Source organism: Schistocerca piceifrons, chromosome 9, assembly GCF_021461385.2.
Source record: "Schistocerca piceifrons isolate TAMUIC-IGC-003096 chromosome 9, iqSchPice1.1, whole genome shotgun sequence".
In the NCBI taxonomy this organism is placed as follows: domain Eukaryota; kingdom Metazoa; phylum Arthropoda; class Insecta; order Orthoptera; family Acrididae; genus Schistocerca; species Schistocerca piceifrons.
This window is the reverse complement of record NC_060146.1, coordinates 202638885-202657348: the sequence shown is the minus strand read 5'-3', so window position 1 is coordinate 202657348 and position 18464 is coordinate 202638885. Positions and strand designations below refer to the sequence as shown.

At 44.7% G+C, this 18464-nt stretch overlaps 1 protein-coding gene across 1 annotated transcript in view; it reads right to left on the bottom strand.

Moving 5' to 3' along the window:
- Positions 1–18066, bottom strand: part of LOC124716858 (fibrillin-1) — a 117635-nt gene extending 99569 nt beyond the window's left edge. The window contains exon 1 of the mRNA XM_047243411.1: positions 17948–18066. Coding sequence (XP_047099367.1) covers positions 17948–18066 — 119 coding nt within the window. The remainder of the gene's footprint in view (positions 1–17947) is intronic.
- Between the last annotated feature and the right edge of the window lie 398 nt (positions 18067–18464).

Sequence of the window (18464 nt, the reverse complement as noted above, 5' to 3'; positions counted from 1 at the left end):
TGTGCTTTTGTTTGAAACGAGAGTGGCTCTGGGGAGTGGAAAAGGTGGCAAGGGGGAATTGGCGCGCTAAGTAGAGCAAGTACGGGAAGTAAGTTCAAATGGATCAAATGGCTCTGAGCACTACGGAAGTTAAGTGACACAGTCCGTAGGCAGCAGCGGTTGAGGCAACACCCTTGTGGAGCAGGAGAAGCTTTGCACAAAAGTGCCTCGGATGAAGACTGCAAACGGCTTACGGCATAGCTGCGACATGTTCGGCTACTGTATGTAAAATTGAACGACGCCAAGAAGAGAATTGAGCCAATACGTCGATTACGCGATAAGTCACACAAATCTGAGGGCTGTAAATTCAACTAAATACTTAGGGATTACAATTACAAATAACCTATATATATACTAAGACGGTATGTGTTTTTCCGGACATGTCCGAAAGAACAGATACCATCGGTGACCAGGCAGCTCGTTAGAATGAAATTACAATGAAATGTACACCCTTAGCTACATACTGACGTCGATATAAGTCAACGGGGATAGATGAAAATGTTGGGAAGGCAGGGGAACCAGATCTGTCATTGACTATATAATAACAGATCAGGAATTTAGGAAGGCTGTGAGGGACACACGTGTATTCAGGGGATTCTTTGATGAACTGATCACTATTTAATCTGCAGTGAAATTGGTATTGTGAGGCCGAAAGTGCACGAGGTCAGGTCCATATGTAGGAGGATAAGAGTGGAGAAACTTCAGGATAAGGAAATCAGGCACAAGTACATAACAGTGATCTCAGAAAGGTACCAGTTAGTTGAATGTAGGCAATTACAGTCATTGGAAAAAGAATGGACAAGGTACAGGGACACAGTACTAGAAGTGGCTAAAGAATGTCTTGGAACAGTAGTGTGTAAAGATAGGATGAAGCAAACAGCTTGGTGGAATGACACAGTCAAGGCAACCTGTAAAACGAAAAAGAAGGCGTATCAAAAATGGCTACATACTAGAACTCAGGTAGACAGAGAAAGTTATGTTGAAGAAAGAAACAAAGCCAAACAGATAATTGCAGCATTCAAGAAGCAATCTTGGGAAGACTTTGCAAACAGGTTGGAGACTGGATCAAGCTGCTGGAAAACCATTCTGAAGTGTAATTAGCAGTCTTCGAAAGGGAGGTAAGAAGGAAATGACAAGTATTTTGGACAGGTCAGGAAAACTGCCGGTGAATCCTGTTGATGCCTTGGGCAGGTGGAGGGAATATTTTGAAGAGTTGCTCAATGTAGGTGAACATACGATCAGTAATGTTTCAGATTTCGAGGTAGAATGGGATAGGAATGATGATGGAAATAGGATCACATTTGAGGAAGTGGAGAAAATGGTCAATAGATTGCAGTGCAATAAAGCGGCTGGGGTGGATGAAATTAAGTCGGAACTCATCAAATACAGTGGAATGTCAGGTCTTAAGTGGCTACACAGGATAATTGAAATGGCGTGGGAGTCGGGACAGGTTCCATCAGACTCGACGAAAGCAGTAATCACACTAATCTTTAAACATGGAAACAGAAAAGATTGTAACAACTACAGAGGTATCTCTTTAATCAGCGTTGTGGGTAAAATCTTCTCGGGTATTGTTGGAAGGAAAGTGCGAGTATTAGTTGAGGACAAACTGGATGAAAATCAGTGTGGGTTTAGGCCTCTTAGAGGTTGTCAGGACCAGATCTTTAGCTTACTGCAAATAATGGAGAAGTGTTACGAGTGGAACAGGGAATTGTATCTATCCTTTATAGGTCTAGAAAAGGCATATGACCGGGTTCCTAGGAGGAAGTTATTGTCTGTTCTACGAGATTATGGAATAGGAGGCAAACTTTTGCAAGCAATTAAACGTCTTTACATAGATAGTCAGGCAGCAGTCAGAGTCGACGGTAAACTGAGTTCATGGTTCAGAGTAGTTTCAGGGGTAAGACAAGGCTGCAACCTGTCTCCACTGCTGTTCATATTATTTGTGGATCATATGTTGAAAACTGGCTGGGTGAGATTAAGATATGTGAACACAAAAGAAGCAGTGTCGCATATGCGGATGACTTAGTTGTGATGGCAGATTCCACTGGTAGTTTGAAAAGTAATATTTCAGAGCTAGATCAGAAATGTAAGGACTATGGTATGAAGATTAGCATCTCCAAACCGAAAGTAATGTCAGTGGGAAAGAGATATAAACGGATTAAGTGCCAAATAGGAGGAACAAAGAACAGGTGGACGGTTTCAAGTACTTAGGACGCATATTCTCAGAGGATAGCAACATAGTGAAAGAACTGGAAGCGAGGTGTATTAAAGCTAATGCAATGAGCGCTCAGCTACGATCTACTCCCTTCTGCAAGAAGGAAGTCAGTACTAAGACTAAGTTATCTGTCCACCGTTCAATCTTTCGACCAACTTTGTTGTATGTGTGCGAAAGCTGGGTGGATTCAGGTTACCTCATCAACAAGGTTGAGGTTACGGATATGAAAGTAGCTAGGATGATTGCAGGTACTAGTAGATGGGAACAATGGCAGGAGGGTGTCCACAATGAGGAAATCAAAGAAAAGCTGGGAATGTACTCTATAGATGTAGCAGTCAGGGCGAACAGGCTTAGATGGTGGGGTCATGTTACACGCATGGGAGAAGCAAGGTTACCCAAGAGACTCATGGGTTCAGCAGTAGAGGGTAGGAAGAGTCGGGGCAGACCAAGGAGAAGGTACCTGGATTCGGTTAAGAATGATTTTGAAGTAATAGGCATAACATCAGAAGAGGCACCAATGTTAGCACTGAATAGGGGATCATGGAGGAATTTTATAAGGGGGACTATGCTCCAGACTGAACGCTGAAAGACATAATCAGTCGTAAATGATGATGATGATTAGTTTTTTCAAGTTCTTGAACTTAAATTTTCTTTTATTGTTGGCACATAAATGTGATAATAAAAGAGACAAACTACAGTTTCGATAATATTAGTGCACAGAAGCATGCAAAAACCTCAAGACACATCATGAAAAAGTTTCACTGAAATTGGTTAGTATGTAGGATAAAAGGGTTGGCACTGAACTTGAAAAAACAAATTAATGAGAGAATAGATTTTAAAATTTTATTAATAAGTTGGCCAGGAGCGAGTAGGAGTCGCGCACTGACCGTTCCGTATAAACTTAAACTGTGTGTGGAGACAGTTCATGGATGAATCAACCTCCTCGCCGATTTCTGCCTCTTATCGACGCTGATACTGGCAAGCTATCGGTCCCAGTGATTCCCAGACTTTCGAGAATGTCTTCTGCCTGTTCACATATCTCCGTATTTGAATACGCATTCCTGTACCAGTTTCCTTGGCGCTTCAGTGTATATAAAGTTTCATGGTAGCAATAACTTCCAGAGTGTAACTTGTGTTTGCTTTCAGAGAGAGACTGGCAGTCGTGTTAAGATTTCTATCCACTGGGGAAACTTTCCAGTCCAGCCGTCGGCATTTGCAACAATAATTGCAGCAAATACATTATTTTTAATAAATAACATCAACTTTTGAGATAATACTTCTATTTAATGAATAATAAAGACCCAGAATCGTTCAGAAAACAAAAGGTGAGAAAAAATTAGAGCCGGCCGGAGTGGCCGTGCGGTTCTAGGCGCTACAGTCTGGAGCCGAGCGAACGCTACGGTCGCAGGTTCGAATTCTACCTCGGGCATGGATGTGTGTGATGTCCTTAGGTTAGTTAGGTATAATTAGTTCTAAGTTCTAGGCGACTGGTGACCTCAGAAGTTAAGTCGCATAGTGTTCAGAGCCATTTGAACCAAAAAATTAGAAGGTGGTCGATGCGAACCTGTTTCCTCTTTCTTCACAGCTCATGAACTGCAGCTTCGAACTGCAACCGATTCTCCCTGTATGGCCTACACTGTGTAATACCCGTATCAACAGATGTCGTTATTTGAAATTTAATAGGCAAATTGTACCAAAACGACGCGATTTTGACTGATCATCAGCGTGCTGTACCATTGAAACGGTATACTTTCGTAACACACAAGCTATAACGTTAAAAAGATCAACTGAAGCATGACTTCACCTTACCCATATGTAGTTACCAGTCATTATATTATAACAAATCGTAGCTTAAAGGACAAATCCACAATTTGCTGATGCTTTGAAACAGCTCTATACATACTACGTACTCCGTGAGAAAGAAGACACAGCAAATACGATGTTTAACGCCATATAATATAGCGTGAAATGATAATTCACCCTAAGCTGTCGACAGGCGTTGATATACATCAACAGAGACAATTGAAAATGTATGCCTCGACTGGGACTCGAAACCAGGATCTCCTGCTTACAGGGGATTGGTTAATATGTAGGATAAAAAAGTTGGCACTGAACTTGAAAAAACAAATTAATGAGAGAATAGATTTTAAAAGTTTATTAATAAGTTGGCCAGGGCACAGAGGATAGAGCGACTGCAGGGGATTTATCCTTTGCATGCTCCCCGTGAGACGCACATTCCCATCTTAATGTCCACACACTACATTCGTAGCGCCCCTGCCCATTACACTCATTACTCGCGGCACACAATCTTACCGAGTCCCGTAAGAGTTCGGGCAATGCGTGTGCATCTAGCACAGAAGAAGAAGGTCAATGGCCGGTTAGCCTTAACTATATGAAGATACCATCTTCATGCATAATATAGCGGCTGCTGTGTGCTCCTTGTGAAGTAAATGATGACGCATCTAATTGGCAACGTCCATCTCGACGAGGCAAAACTCTGAAGTGCCAGATTCTTTATTTGACGCTCCGCAGCGGAGTGAAAGTGGAATTCCAAGCTGTGACGCCACCACCTCCTCGTCCACGTGGGTTTTCACGTCCCTTGAGAGCCGCACACTTGCCGTGAATTCGAGCGTCAAGGTGCTGCGTGACGAGTGTCTGACGTCACAGCATGGCCGTACCGAGGCGATGGCGAGATGGGCGCCCGCCGGGGATCGGGCGCAGGTGGGACGTAAAAAATGCTCAGCAGAAGAAAGTAAGACTATGTAATAGGAGACTTCTACATGAAACTTCATTTAAAAAAGGATTTAAAAACTATTTCAGACCTTTGAAGTGTTTACCCTTGGGTTCCAAAACGATTTAGCTGTATTCGAGTTACAGGTACGCCTAAGAAATATTTGAAACATGGAGCGTGCGAGGGACCATGGCACACTGACTGCTGCAAAAGTGGTCAAGACAGTACCTGTCTATCAGTGACTTGCAGCTGATGCACTACTGGCAAGACACAAACTGCACATGGCTGTTTTGTAGTGTCGTTTCGTGCAAGTGTTCCAAACAAAGAAAAGATACTATTACGTCTTGTAGCAGCTGTTTCTCAGTTCAGTGTGGGACGTTTGAAGACTGAAGAAAGCAGAGGTCCCAGAACTCGCACATCACCCTACCAGAAGAAGATGTGCTTATCTAGAGATCAACGACGGGTCATACAGTCCTCAAGGTGCTGTATGGAACAGGAAAAATTCAAGAAAAAGGCCACCTTGGTGTTGACGTTACAACAAGAAGAAGACTTACGGGAGCAGTAAGTGAAAACGTATGGTGTTGGTGAATTGCAATGAGTATGTGTCTTGCAATGGGATTCATTTTTAGGGTACCGTACAAAACCGGTAAAAAAACGGAACCCTCATATACTAAAGCGCCAAACCAACTGGTATAGTCAGAATACGACGCTGCGGTCGGCAACGCCTGGATAAGACAACAAGTGTCTGGCGCAGTTGTTAGATCGGTTACTGCTGCTACAATGGCAGGTCATGATGATTTAAGTGAGTTTGAACGTGATGTTGTAGTCGGTGCACGAGCGATGCGACACAGCATCTCCGAGGTAGCGATGAAGTGGGGATTTTCCCGTACGACCATTTCACGAGTGTACCGTGAATATCAGGAATCCGATTAAACATCAGACCTCGGACACTGCTGCTTCCGGAAAAAGATCCTACAACTACAAGAACGGTACCAACGACGACTGAAGAGAATCGTTCAACGTGACAGAGGTGCAACCCTTCCGCAGATTGCTGAAGTTTCATTGCTGGCACATCAACAAGTATCAGCGTGCGAACCATTCAACGAAATACCACTGATAACGAAGTTCCGGAGGCGAAGGCCCACTCTTATACCCTCGATGACTGCTCGACACAAAGCTTTACCCCTCTCCTGGGCCCGTCAGCGCCGACATTGGACTGTTGATGAATGTAAACATGTTGCCTGGTCTGACAAGTCTCGTTTCAAATTGTATCGAGCGGATGGACGTGTACAGGTATGGAGTCAACCTCATGAATCCATGGACCCTGCATGTCAGCAGGGGACTGTTCAAGCTGATGGAGGCTCTGTATAATGGTGTGGGCCATGTGCAGTTGGAGTGATATGAGACCCCTGATACGTCTAGATAGGACTATGATAGGTGACACGTACGTAAGCATCCTGTCTGATCACCTGCATCCATTCATGTCCATTGTGTATTCCGACGGACGTGGGTAATTCCAGCAGGACAATGTGACACTCCCACATTCGAATGGAAGAGAAGATTAATTTGAAATAGTTATTTACCAACAAGATACAAACATGACGCAGCCCATAAACCTATATACACAGGCTGCCCCAAAATAATGTATACATTGTTTGAAACAGAATATCTCTTTAATTAAAGGAGACAGAAATACAATTTTTATGGGTAATAATGTAGAAGGCGGTGAAAAACATAACAATGCTTTCTTTTATTTCAGGATTGTCAGCAAACATGGCGTTATCGTTTGAACAATGGAAATGGGTGCTAAAATCTGGAAAACAGAGAATGTGAGTGCGGTATGCCGACGTTGTAGAGTTGAATTTGGAACACCTCTACCGACAAGGGCAACAATTACAAGAATCAGTGACAAGTCTGAAGCCGAAGGAACGGTGTACGGTATGAGGAAGGGACGTAGCGGACGAAAGAGAAGTTCAACAGACAATGAGACTGTTGATGTAGTAATCCAGACACACGCACGATCTCCGAAGAAATCTGTGAGGCAATGATCTCGTGAGACTTGGATCTGCAGAGGCAGTGTTCACAGTATTTTGCGGTCTCAGAACTTTAAGCCTTACATTCCAAGACTTCTCGATGCTCTTAACGAGGATGATCCTGATAGGCGAAGAGAATTTTGTGAGTGGTTCATTAACAGATGTGATGAAGAGCAACGTTTTCAAGATCGAATTCTTTGGTCAGATGAAGCGATGTTTAAACTTGATGGAACAATTAACCGCCATAATTGCGTGTACTGGGCCAGGGAGAATCCATACGTAACCGTGCAAAGGCATGTTAATCTACCTGGAGTAACAGTCTGGTGTTGTCTGTATTCTAGAGGCTTAATCGGGCCGTACTTCTTTGACAACACTGTCACGGGCGAATCGGAAAAATGTTGGAAATGTTAACTCCTGGTCTTAGCGTTGTGTTTGGAAGTGAAGATTATTACTTTCAACGGGATGTGACGCCATTTCACTTTCACCTGGATGTGAGGGCGTTTCTCAATCGTACATTCCCTGCCAGCTAGATAGGACGAAGAGAGAGTGTGGATCTTCAGATTTAACTCCTCTAGACTTCTTTCTGTGCGGTACTCTCAAGAATACAGTTTACGCTGCGAGACCACACACACTGGATGATCTTAGAGAGAAAATTGAGCAAACCTGTGATGCTGTTCCGTTGGAATCAATAAAGGTTGCACGTCGCTCAGTCGTAAGTCGTTGTCGACGGTGATTGCGGTGGACGGACACCAGTTTGAACATTTACCACCTTAAGTCGGACCATGAAGCACCTCCTAACACCACTAAAATTGTATTTATAACCCCTTTCATTAAAGAGATGTTCAGTTTCAAAGAGTGTATCCATTATTTTTCATGTATCATTCAAAGTACTTTCCATCGCTGGCCACTACTTTCTCCCATCTTTCGGGCAGTGTACGAGTCCCGCGTCGAAAAAATTGTTCATCGTTTGAAGCGATCCACGAATCGATCCAATTTGTGACTTCCTCACGAGATCGGAAGTGTTGGTCAGCCAGGCCACCCGCCACTGATCTAAACAGGTGACAGAAGGAGCAATGTCTGGAGAATACGGCGGGTGGGGTAGGACTTCCCATTTTAACGTTTCCAAGTACGTTTTGATCTCTTTTTGCAACGTGGGGTCGAGCGTTGTCGTGCTGCAAACTCACTTTATCGTGCCTCTCGCTGTATTGCGGCCGTTTGTCTTTTAATGCTCTGCTCAGACTCATTAATTGCGTTCGATAACGAGCACCTGTGATAGTTGGTTTTAACACCTCACAGTACACGACGCCGAGCTGGTTGCACCAAATGTAGAGCATGAGTTTGGAGCCGTGAATATTCGGTTTGGCCGACAACGCGAAAGCATGGCCAACATATGCCCATAATTTTTTCCGTTTAGTGTTATCGTAATGAACCCATTTTTCATACCCGATCACAATGCGATGCACAAATCCCTTCCGTTTTTGCCTCTGAAGCAACTGTTCACAAACACACAAACGCCGTTCAACATCTCTTGGTTTCAGCTCACGCGGGACCGAAGTTCCTTCTTTCTGAATCATGCCCATAGCCTTGAGACTTTTGAAATGGCTTGCTGCGTCACTCCCACTAATCGTGCCAATTCTTCTTGAGTTTGACGCGAGTCTTCACTCAGCAGTGTCTTCAATTCTGCATCTTCGAAAAAATTCTCTCTTTCGCCGCTATGCCGGTCTACGACGTTAAAATCACCGTTCTTGAAGCGTTGAAGCCACTCACGACACGTTCTTTCACAAACAGCACTAACAACGTACTTACCATACCTACCTGAAAGCATTCGACGAGACTCAGACGCTGTTTCCTTCATACTGAAACAAAACAGTAACACCTCCCGCCCATGACGAGAACGAGGCTCGTACACTGACATTTTCAATCAAGAACAACTTTATGATGCAGACACAAATCGACTAATGTTTGAATGAGGTTATATTGACTGAGGTCCAAGCTAACTGCCGACCGAGCGAGGTGGCGCAGTGGTTAGACACTGGACTCGCATTCGGGAGGACGACGAATCAATCCCGCGTCCGGCCATCCTGATTTAGGTTTTCCGTGATTTCCCTAAATCGCTCCAGGCAAATACCGGGATGGTTCCTTTGAAAGGGCACAGCCGACTTCCTTCCGCATCCTTCACTAATCCGATGAGACCGATGACCTAGCTGTCTGGTCTCCTTCCCCAAAACAACCCAACCCCAAGCTAACTGCCTGACATCTGCGATCTGTTTCTTTCGACCGCTACTTACCGTTGTCGTCACGTATCGGCAAACGGCGGAAGCAAAGTTGTGTTGTTGTTGTGGTCTTCAGTCCTGAGACTGGTTTGATGCAGCTATCCATGCTACTCTATCCTGTGCAAGCCTCTTCATCTCCCAGTACCTGCTGCAGCCTACATCCTTCTGAATCTGCTTAGTGTATTCATCTCTTGGTCTCCTTCTACGATTTTTACCCTCCACGCTGCCCTCCAATACTAAATTGGTGATCCCTCGATGCCTCAGAACATGTCCTACCAACCGATCCCTTCTTCTAGTCAAGTTGTGCCACAAACTCCTCTTCTCCCCAATTCTATTCAATACCTCCTCATTAGTTAAGTGATCTACCCATCTAATCTTCAGCATTCTTCTGTAGCAACACATTTAGAAAGCTTCTATTTTCTTCTTGTCCAAACTATTTATCGTCCATGTTTCACTTCCATACATGGCTACACTCCATACAAATACTTTCAGAAAGGACTTCCTGACGTTTAAATCTATAATCAAAGTTAAGAAGTTTCTTTTCTTCAGAAACGCTTTCCTTGCCATTGCCAGTCTACATTTTAAATCTTCTCTACTTCGACCATCATCAGTTATTTTGCTCCCCAAATAGCAAAACTCCTTTACTACTTTAAGTATCTCATTTCCTAATCTAATTCCCTCAGCATCACCCGACTTAATTCGACTACATTCCATTATCCTCGTTTTGCTTTTGTTGATGTTCCTCTTATATCCTCCTTTCAAGACACTGTCCATTCCGTTCAACCGCTCTTCCAAATCCTTTGCTGTCTCTGACAGAATCACAATGTAATCGGCGAAACTCAAAGTTTTTATTTCTTCCCCACGGATTTTAAAACCTACTACGAACTTTTCTTTCGTTTCCTTTACTGCTTGCTCAATATACAGATTGAATATCATCGGGGAGAGGCTGCAACCCTGTCTCACTCCCTTCCCAACCACTGATTCCCTTTCCTATCCCTGGATGCTTATAACTGCCATATGCTTTCTGTGCAAATTTTAAATAGTCTTTCGCTCCCTTTATTTTACCCCTGCCACCTTCAGAGTTTGAAAGAGAATATTCCAGTCAACATTGTCAAAAGCTTTCTCTAAGTCTACAAATGCTAGAAACATAGGTTTGCCTTTCCTTAATCGACCTTCTAAGATAAGTCGTAGGGTCAGTATTGCCTCACGTGTTCCAACATTTCTACGGAATCCGAATTGATCTTCCCCGAGGTCGGCTTTTATCAGTTTTTCCATTCGTCTGTAAAGAATTCGCGTTAGTATTTTGCAGCCGTGACTTATTAAAATGATAGTTCGGTAATTTTCATATCTGTGAACACCTGCTTTCTTTTGGATTGGAATTATTATAGTCTTCTTGAAGTCTGAGGGTATTTCGCCTGTCTCATACATCTTACTCACCAGAGGGTAGAGTTTTGTCAGGACTGGCTCTCCCAAGGCTGTCAGTAGTTCTAATGGAATGTTGTCTACTCCCGGGGTCTTGTTTCGACTCAGGTCTTTCGGTGCTCTGTCAAACTCTTCACGCAGTATCATATCTCCCGTTTCATCTTCATCTACATCCTCTTCCATTTCCATAAAATTTTCTCAAGAACATCGCCCTTGTATAGACCCTCTATATACTCCTTCCACCTTTCTGCTTTCCCTTCTTTGCTTAGAATTGGGTTACAAGTGGTTCTCTTTTCTCCAAAGGTCTCTTTAATTTTCCTGTAGGCAGTATATATCTTACCCCTACTGAGATAAGCCTCTACATCCTTACATTTGTCCTCTAGCCATGCCTGCTTAGCTATTTTGCACTTCCTGTCGATCTCATTTTTGAGACGTTTGTATTCCTTTTTGCCTGCTTCATTTACTGCATTTTTATATTGTCTCCTTTCATCAATTAAATTCAATATTTCTGCTGTTACCCAAGGATTTCTGCTAGCCCTCGTCTTTTTACCTACTTGATCCTCTGAGCAAAGTTGTACACCTTGTATATATATCAGACAATGGAAAATCCAGGTAGGAATATCAACAATGTAGGAAAAGATAGATTGCTACTTAGCGTAAAGAAGACAAATCAAGTTGCAGACCGATACCATTGAAATACACTCACATGTAGCTTCTGGCCACAGGTTTAGTCAGCAAACACACACGCACACGCACACACACACACACACACACACACACAGACACACACAGACACACACAGACACACACACACACACACACACACACACACATGCGCGCGATCGCCATCTCCTGCATTCCGGCCCGAGACGCTGGAGTTGTAGAGTTGGCGATCGTGTGTGCTTGAGGTGTGTGCGCGCGCGCGTGTGTGTGTGTGTGTGTGTGTGTGTGTGTGTGTGTGTGTGTGTGTGTGTGTGTGTGTGTGTTGCTGACGAAACCTGTGGCCGGAAGCTACATGTGAGTGTCTTTCATGGTACCTGTCTGCAACCTGACGTGTCTTCTTTACGGTAAGTAGCAATGTACTGGCAATCACACGAGGATCTATGGCCAGTGGGGAAATATATCAGTCTAGTCGTTGACACTTGCAACAAGAGACTTGTTGGGTGTTTGATTTGTGGGAGGGGACAAAACAGCTAGGTCATCGGTCCCATCGGAGTACGGAAAAATAGAGAAGGAAGTCGTCCGTGCGCTTTCAAAGCAACCATCCCGGCATATGCCTAATTCGATTTAGGGAAACTGCGGAAAACCTAAATCGAGCTGGCTGTCGTCCTCCCGAATGCGAGTCCAGCGTGTTAACCAGTGCGCCACATCGCTCGGTTTTGAAATAATAATTGCAGCAAATACATTATTTTTAATGAATAGCATCGACTTTAGAGATAATACCTAAATTAAATGAATAAGACTCAGAATGTTTTGGAGAACAAAAGGTGTAAAAAGAAAGATTTGAAGAAGATCGAGGCCAACCTGCTCACTCCTTCTTCACAACTCATGAACTCATCTCTTGACTCACCGATGTAGCTATTTCAATCGGTCAACACATTGTACTATCCGTTTTACGCAACTGTCTATGTGTTTTTACGTATTAGTGTGCGGTAATTATTTTCCATTCCTCTGTGTCTACATTTCAGTTAATCACTAAAAACTGATTCAAATGGCTCTGAGCACTATGGGACTTAACATCTGAGGTCATCAGTCCCCTAGAACTTAGAACTACTTAAACCTAACCAACCTAAGGACATCACACACATCCATGCCCGAGGCAGGATTCGAACCTGCGACCGTAGCAGGCGCGCGGTACCAGACTGAAGCGCCTAGAACCGCATGGCCACCGCGGTCGGCCAATCACTAAATCAATTTCTTACATTGTAACTTGTGCAACTGACGATCTGTCTTTTTACTGCACAAAACGTTTAGTTTGCTCAGCCGCAATATCCAGTTTTTACACCAAAGCGACAAAGAGACTGGTATAGGCATGCGTATTCAAATACAGAGATATGTAAACAGGCAGAATACGGCGCTGCGGTCGGCAACGCCTATATTAGACAAAAAGTGTGAGGCGCAGTTCTTGCATCGGTTACTACTGCGACAATAGCAGGTTATAAAGATTTAAGTGAGTTTGAACGTAGTGTTGTAGTCGGCGCACGATCGATGGGACACATAATCTCCTAGGTAGCGATGAAGTGGGGATTTTCCTGTGCCACCACTTCACTAGTGTACGGTGAATATCACGAATCCGGTAAAACATCAAACCTCCGACATCGCTGCGGCCGGAAAAAGAAGCTGCGAGAACAGGATAAGCGACGAGTGAAGAGAATAGTTCAACGTGACCCTTCCGCAAATTGCTGCAGATTTGAATGCTGGGACGTCAACAAGTGTCAGCGTGCGAACCATTCAACGAAACATAATCGATATGAGCTTTCGGAGCCGGAGGCCCACTCGTGTACCCTTGGTGACTGCACCACGCAAAGCTTTACGCCTAGCCTGGGCCTGTCAACACCGCCATTGGACTGTTGAAGATCTGAAACACATTGCTGGTCGGACGAGTCTCGTTTCAAATTGTATAAAGCGGATAGACTTGTACGGGTACGGAGACAACCTCATGAATCCATGGACCCTGCATGTCATCAGGGGACTGTTCAAGCTGGTGGAGGCTCTGAAAAGGTGTGGAGCGTGTGCATTCGGAGTGAAGTGGGACCCTGATACGTCTAGATACGACCGTGACAGGTAACACGTACGTAAGCATCCTGTCTGATCACCTGCATCCATTCATGTCCATTGTGCATTCCGACGGACTCGGGCAATTCCAGCAGGACAATGCGGCACCCCACACGTCCAGAATTGCTACAGAGTGGCTCCAGGAATACTCTTCTGAGTTTAAACACTTCCGCTGGCCACCAAACTCCCCAGACATCAACATTATTGAGCATATCTGGTATGCCTTGCAACTTGCTGTCCAGTTGAGATCTCCACCCCCTCGTACTCTTAAGGATTTATGGATAGACCTGCAGGATTCGTGGTGTCAATTCCCTGCAGCACTACTTCAGACATTACTCGAGTCCATACCACGTCTTGTTACGGCAGTCCTGGGTGCTCGCGCGGGTCCTGTACGATATTAGGCGGGTGTACCAGTTTCTTTTGCTCTTCAGTATACGAGGGTAATCCCAAATGTAAGGTCTCCTATTTGTTTATAAGTACATAGACCTGTTTATTTCTACACTGGTTTACATCACTTTACAACTTGAACATCTAGCTATTTTTCGACATAATCACCATTTCTGTCGATGCAGTTTTGTAGACGCATTTTTTGTATGCCCATGTCATACCAGCTCGCCGTCATGCTATTCAGAAAGTTATGAACCTCTTCTTTCACCGCGTCGTCGGAGCTGAATCGCTTTCCGGCCAAATGTACTTTTAACCCAGGGAACAGGTGATAGTCACGGGACGCCAAGTCAGGCCTATAGGGTGTGTGGGTGATTATGTTCCACTGAAACTGTTGCAGGAGTGCAACTGTTTGCTGAGCGATATGTGGGCGAGCGTTGTCATGGAGCATGTGTACGCCCTTGCTCAAGATTCGTCTTCTCCGGATGTGAATTGCCCGCTTGAGTTTTTTCAGAGTCTCACAGTACATGTCAGCGTTAATTATGGTCCCAGTAGGCATAAAGTCGACCAAAAATACCCCTTTCCGATCCCAAAAAACGGTTGTCATGGGTATCCGGGAGAACTGTGTTTGTTTGAATTTCCGCGGGTTTGGCGAAGAAGGATGCCACCACTGGCGTGATTGTTGCTTGGTCTCAGGTGTAAAGTGGTATGCCCACGTTTCGTCACCCGTGACAATTGAGTCCAGAAAGTTGTCCTGTTCGGGTGCAAGGCGGTGAAGAAATGCGCGGGAAGCCTCAACTCGTTGCCGCATGTGGTCCTCTGTCAGCATGCGTGGCACCTATCTTGCGCACACCTTCCGGTAGTCCAATGATTCCGTTAACATTCTGTGAGCGGTGCTTCGGGAAACCTCAGGAACCAACGTGCAGAGATCATCCAGGGTGATCCGCCGATCTTCACGCACGCTTTGCTCAACCTTCAACACTGATTCCTCAGAAGCTGAAGGTCTCCCGATCCTTTGTTTGCCGTGAATTTCCGTCCGACCAGCTGCAAACTCTCTACACCACTTACGAACATTTTTGACATCCATGCACGACTCACCATAGACTTCCATCAATTGGCGATGGATTTCAATCGGCGTAGTGCCATTGGCGTTCAAAAACCGAATAACTGCGCGCAGTTCGCACTTGGCGGTAACATCCGACGGGGGCTCCAATCTCAACGGCTGCCAAGCCAAGACTGAGCGCCTCAGCGCGGCGTATGCGTGTTTACTCACAGCGCGTGAAGCACTCTTCATAACAGTGAGACCAACTGCCACACAAACAGAGTTCTGTACTTATAAAAAAAAAAAAAAATAGGAGACGTTACTTTTAGGATTACCCTCGTAGACACATGGTTCACGACACATGGAACTTTAGGTATGGCAATAAATCGAACTGGGGTAGCCAAATGGCAAAGCGACTGCTCGCAGTAAGCTGGTAATCCACGTATGAGTTCGGTCCGGCACAGATTTTCACTGTCGTCATTCCCTTAAACAGCTGATACATGTCCATATTCGCAACTGCGAATACATTTCACGTTCCTTTTTTCTGACGTCCATGTGTTGTTGAATTTTGGAACGTGTTTGACGCTCGTGTAGTGTGACTCGTCTAGAGACCAAAAATGTCCTCTGTAGGAATGAACATGGGTTCCGAAAACAATGTATCACATGGGCATACAAAAACTGCCACAGCGTCTACAAAAATGCATCGACAGAAATGGTGTTTATGTCAAAAATAGCTAAATGTTCGAGATGTAAACTGTAGTAAACCGTTGTTGAAATAGACAGGTGTATGTATTAAAAAAGGTGGGAATTTAAGGAGATGGGACCTGGATAAACAGAAAGTACCAGGTGTTCTAGAGAGTTTGAGGGTGAGCGTAAGGGAACAATTGACAGGAATGGGGGAAAGAAATACAGTAGAAGAAGAATGGGTGGCTTTGAGGGATGAAATAGTGAAGGCAGCAGAGGATCAAGTAGGCAAAAAGACGAGGGCTAGTAGAAATCCTTGGGTAACAGAAGAAATATTGAATTTAATTGACGAAAGGAGAAAATATAAAAACGCAGTAAACGAAGCAGGCAAAAGGGAATACAAACGTCTCAAAAATGAGATCGACAGGAAGTGCAAAATGGCTAAGCAGGGATGGCTAGAGGACAAATGTAAGGATGTAGAGGCTTGTCTCACTAGGGGTAAGATAGATACTACCTACAGGAAAATTAAAGAGACCTTTGGAGAAAAGAGAGCCACTTGTATGAATGTCAAGAGCTCAGATGGAAACCCAGTTCTAAGCAAAGAAGGGAAAGCAGAAAGGTGGAAGGAGTATATAGAGGGTCTATACAAGGGCGATGCACTTGAGGACAATATTATGGAAATGGAAGAGGATGTAGACGAAGATGAAATGGGAGATACAATACTGCATGAAGAGTTTGACAGAGCACTGAAAGACCTGAGTCGAGACAAGGCCCCAGGAGTAGACAACATTGCATTGGAACTACTGACGGCCTTGGGAGAGCCAGTCCTGACAAAACTCTACCATCTGGTGAGCAAGATGTATGAGACAGGTGAAATACCCTCAGACTTCAAGAAGAATATAATAATTCCAATCCCAAAGAAAGCAGGTGTTGACAGATGTGAAAATTACCGAATTATCATTTTAATAAGTCACGGATGCAAAATACTAACGCGAATTCTTTATAGACGAATGGAAAAACTGATAGAAGCCGACCTCGGGGAAGATCAGTTTGGATTCCGTAGAAATGTTGGAACACGTGAGACAATACTGACCCTACGACGTATCTTAGAAGAAAGATTAAGGAAAGACAAACCTACGTTTCTAGCATTTGTGGACTTAGAGAAAGCTTTTGACAATGTTGACTGGAATACTCTCTTTCAAATTCTAAAGGTGGCAGGGGTAAAATACAGGGAGCGAAAGGCTATTTACAATTTGTACAGGAACCAGATGGCAGCTACAAAAGTCGAGGGGCATGAAAGGGAAGCAGCGGTTGAGAAGGGAGTGAGACAGGGTTGTAGCCTGTCCCAGATGTTATTCCATCCGTATATTGAGCAAGCAGTAAAGGACAGTGTCTTGAAAGGAGGATATAGGAGGAACATCAACAAAAGCAAAACGAGGATAATGGAATGTAGTCGAATTAAGTGGGGTGATGCTGAGGGAATTAGGTTAGGAAATGAGACACTTAAAGTAGTAAATGAGTTTTGCTATTTGGGGAGCAAAATAACTGATGATGGTCGAAGTAGAGAGGATATAAAATGTAGACTGGCAATGGCAAGGAAAGCGTTTCTGAAGAAGAGAAATTTGTTAACATCGAGTATTGATTTAAGTGTCAGGAAGTCGTTCCTGAAAGTATTTGTATGGAGTGTAGCCATGTATGGAAGTGAAACATAGATGATAAATAGTTTAGACAAGAAGAGAATAGAAGCTTTCGAAATGTCGTGGTACAGAAGAATGCTGAAGATTAGATGGGTACATCACATAACTAATGAGGAGGTATTGAACAGAATTGGGAAGAAGAGGAGTTTGTGGACAACTTGACTAGAAGAAGGGATAGGTTGGTAGGACATGTTCTGAGGCATCAAGGGATCACAAATTAGCATTGGAGGGCAGCGTGGAGGGTAAAAATCGTAGAGGGAGACCAAGAGATGAATACACTAAGCAGATTCAGAAGGATGTAGCCTGCTGCAGGTACTGTGCGATGAAGAGGCCATGCACAGGATAGAGTTGCACGGAGAGCTGCATCAAACCAGTCTCTGGACTGAAGACCACAACAACAACAACAACAACAACAACAACGAAACTCTCTCTAGACATGTGGTAGACGATCAAGAGAGATTCTGGTTGTAAGTCAACCAGCGGAAAGGCTCACTAAGCGATGGGGTGGAGGAGGAGAAGGAGGAGGAGAGGTAGACAAGGGACCCAAACATTCGGAGCAGGTGAAATCGTGGCAAACGTCCGGCGTGGCATATGTCCGCACGCAGAGAGCGACGCACGTGCAGGGCGTGGCTCGAGCAGCGGCACTCACGTGACGGGCTTCGAGCAGACTCCCACGGCGGCGTCCACCGGCGCGGGGGCGTGCGCGGCCCCCAGCAGCAGCAGCTGCAGCAGAGGCAGGGCCAGCAGCTTGCAGGCGGCCGCCGGCATCGCGCAGGACTCGCAGGCAGGCGGCGAGCGCCGGCAGAGACCCTTCCAGCTTCCTGCCGCGCAGATAAACGGACGGAAGCGCACCCATCACGGATCCGCCGCCGCACAATCTGCATCTCGCTCGTCCGTGTCGTCATTGCATCCACACCCACACCGGGTCGCAGTGCGGGGATTTACTACCACAAGGATCAGTACTGGGCCTATTACTCTTCTCGTCATACGAGGGCCATTCAATAAGTAACGTAACTCATTTTTTTCCTCTTTCCCAATTTCGGTTGAAAAAAAAGAAAAAAACGAAATTTATTGTGGGACATCGTGGAATATTTCCGCTTCAGCTCCTATAGTTTCATGAAGCTTCAGTAGGTGACGTCGCCAAACGTACACTACTGGCCATTAAA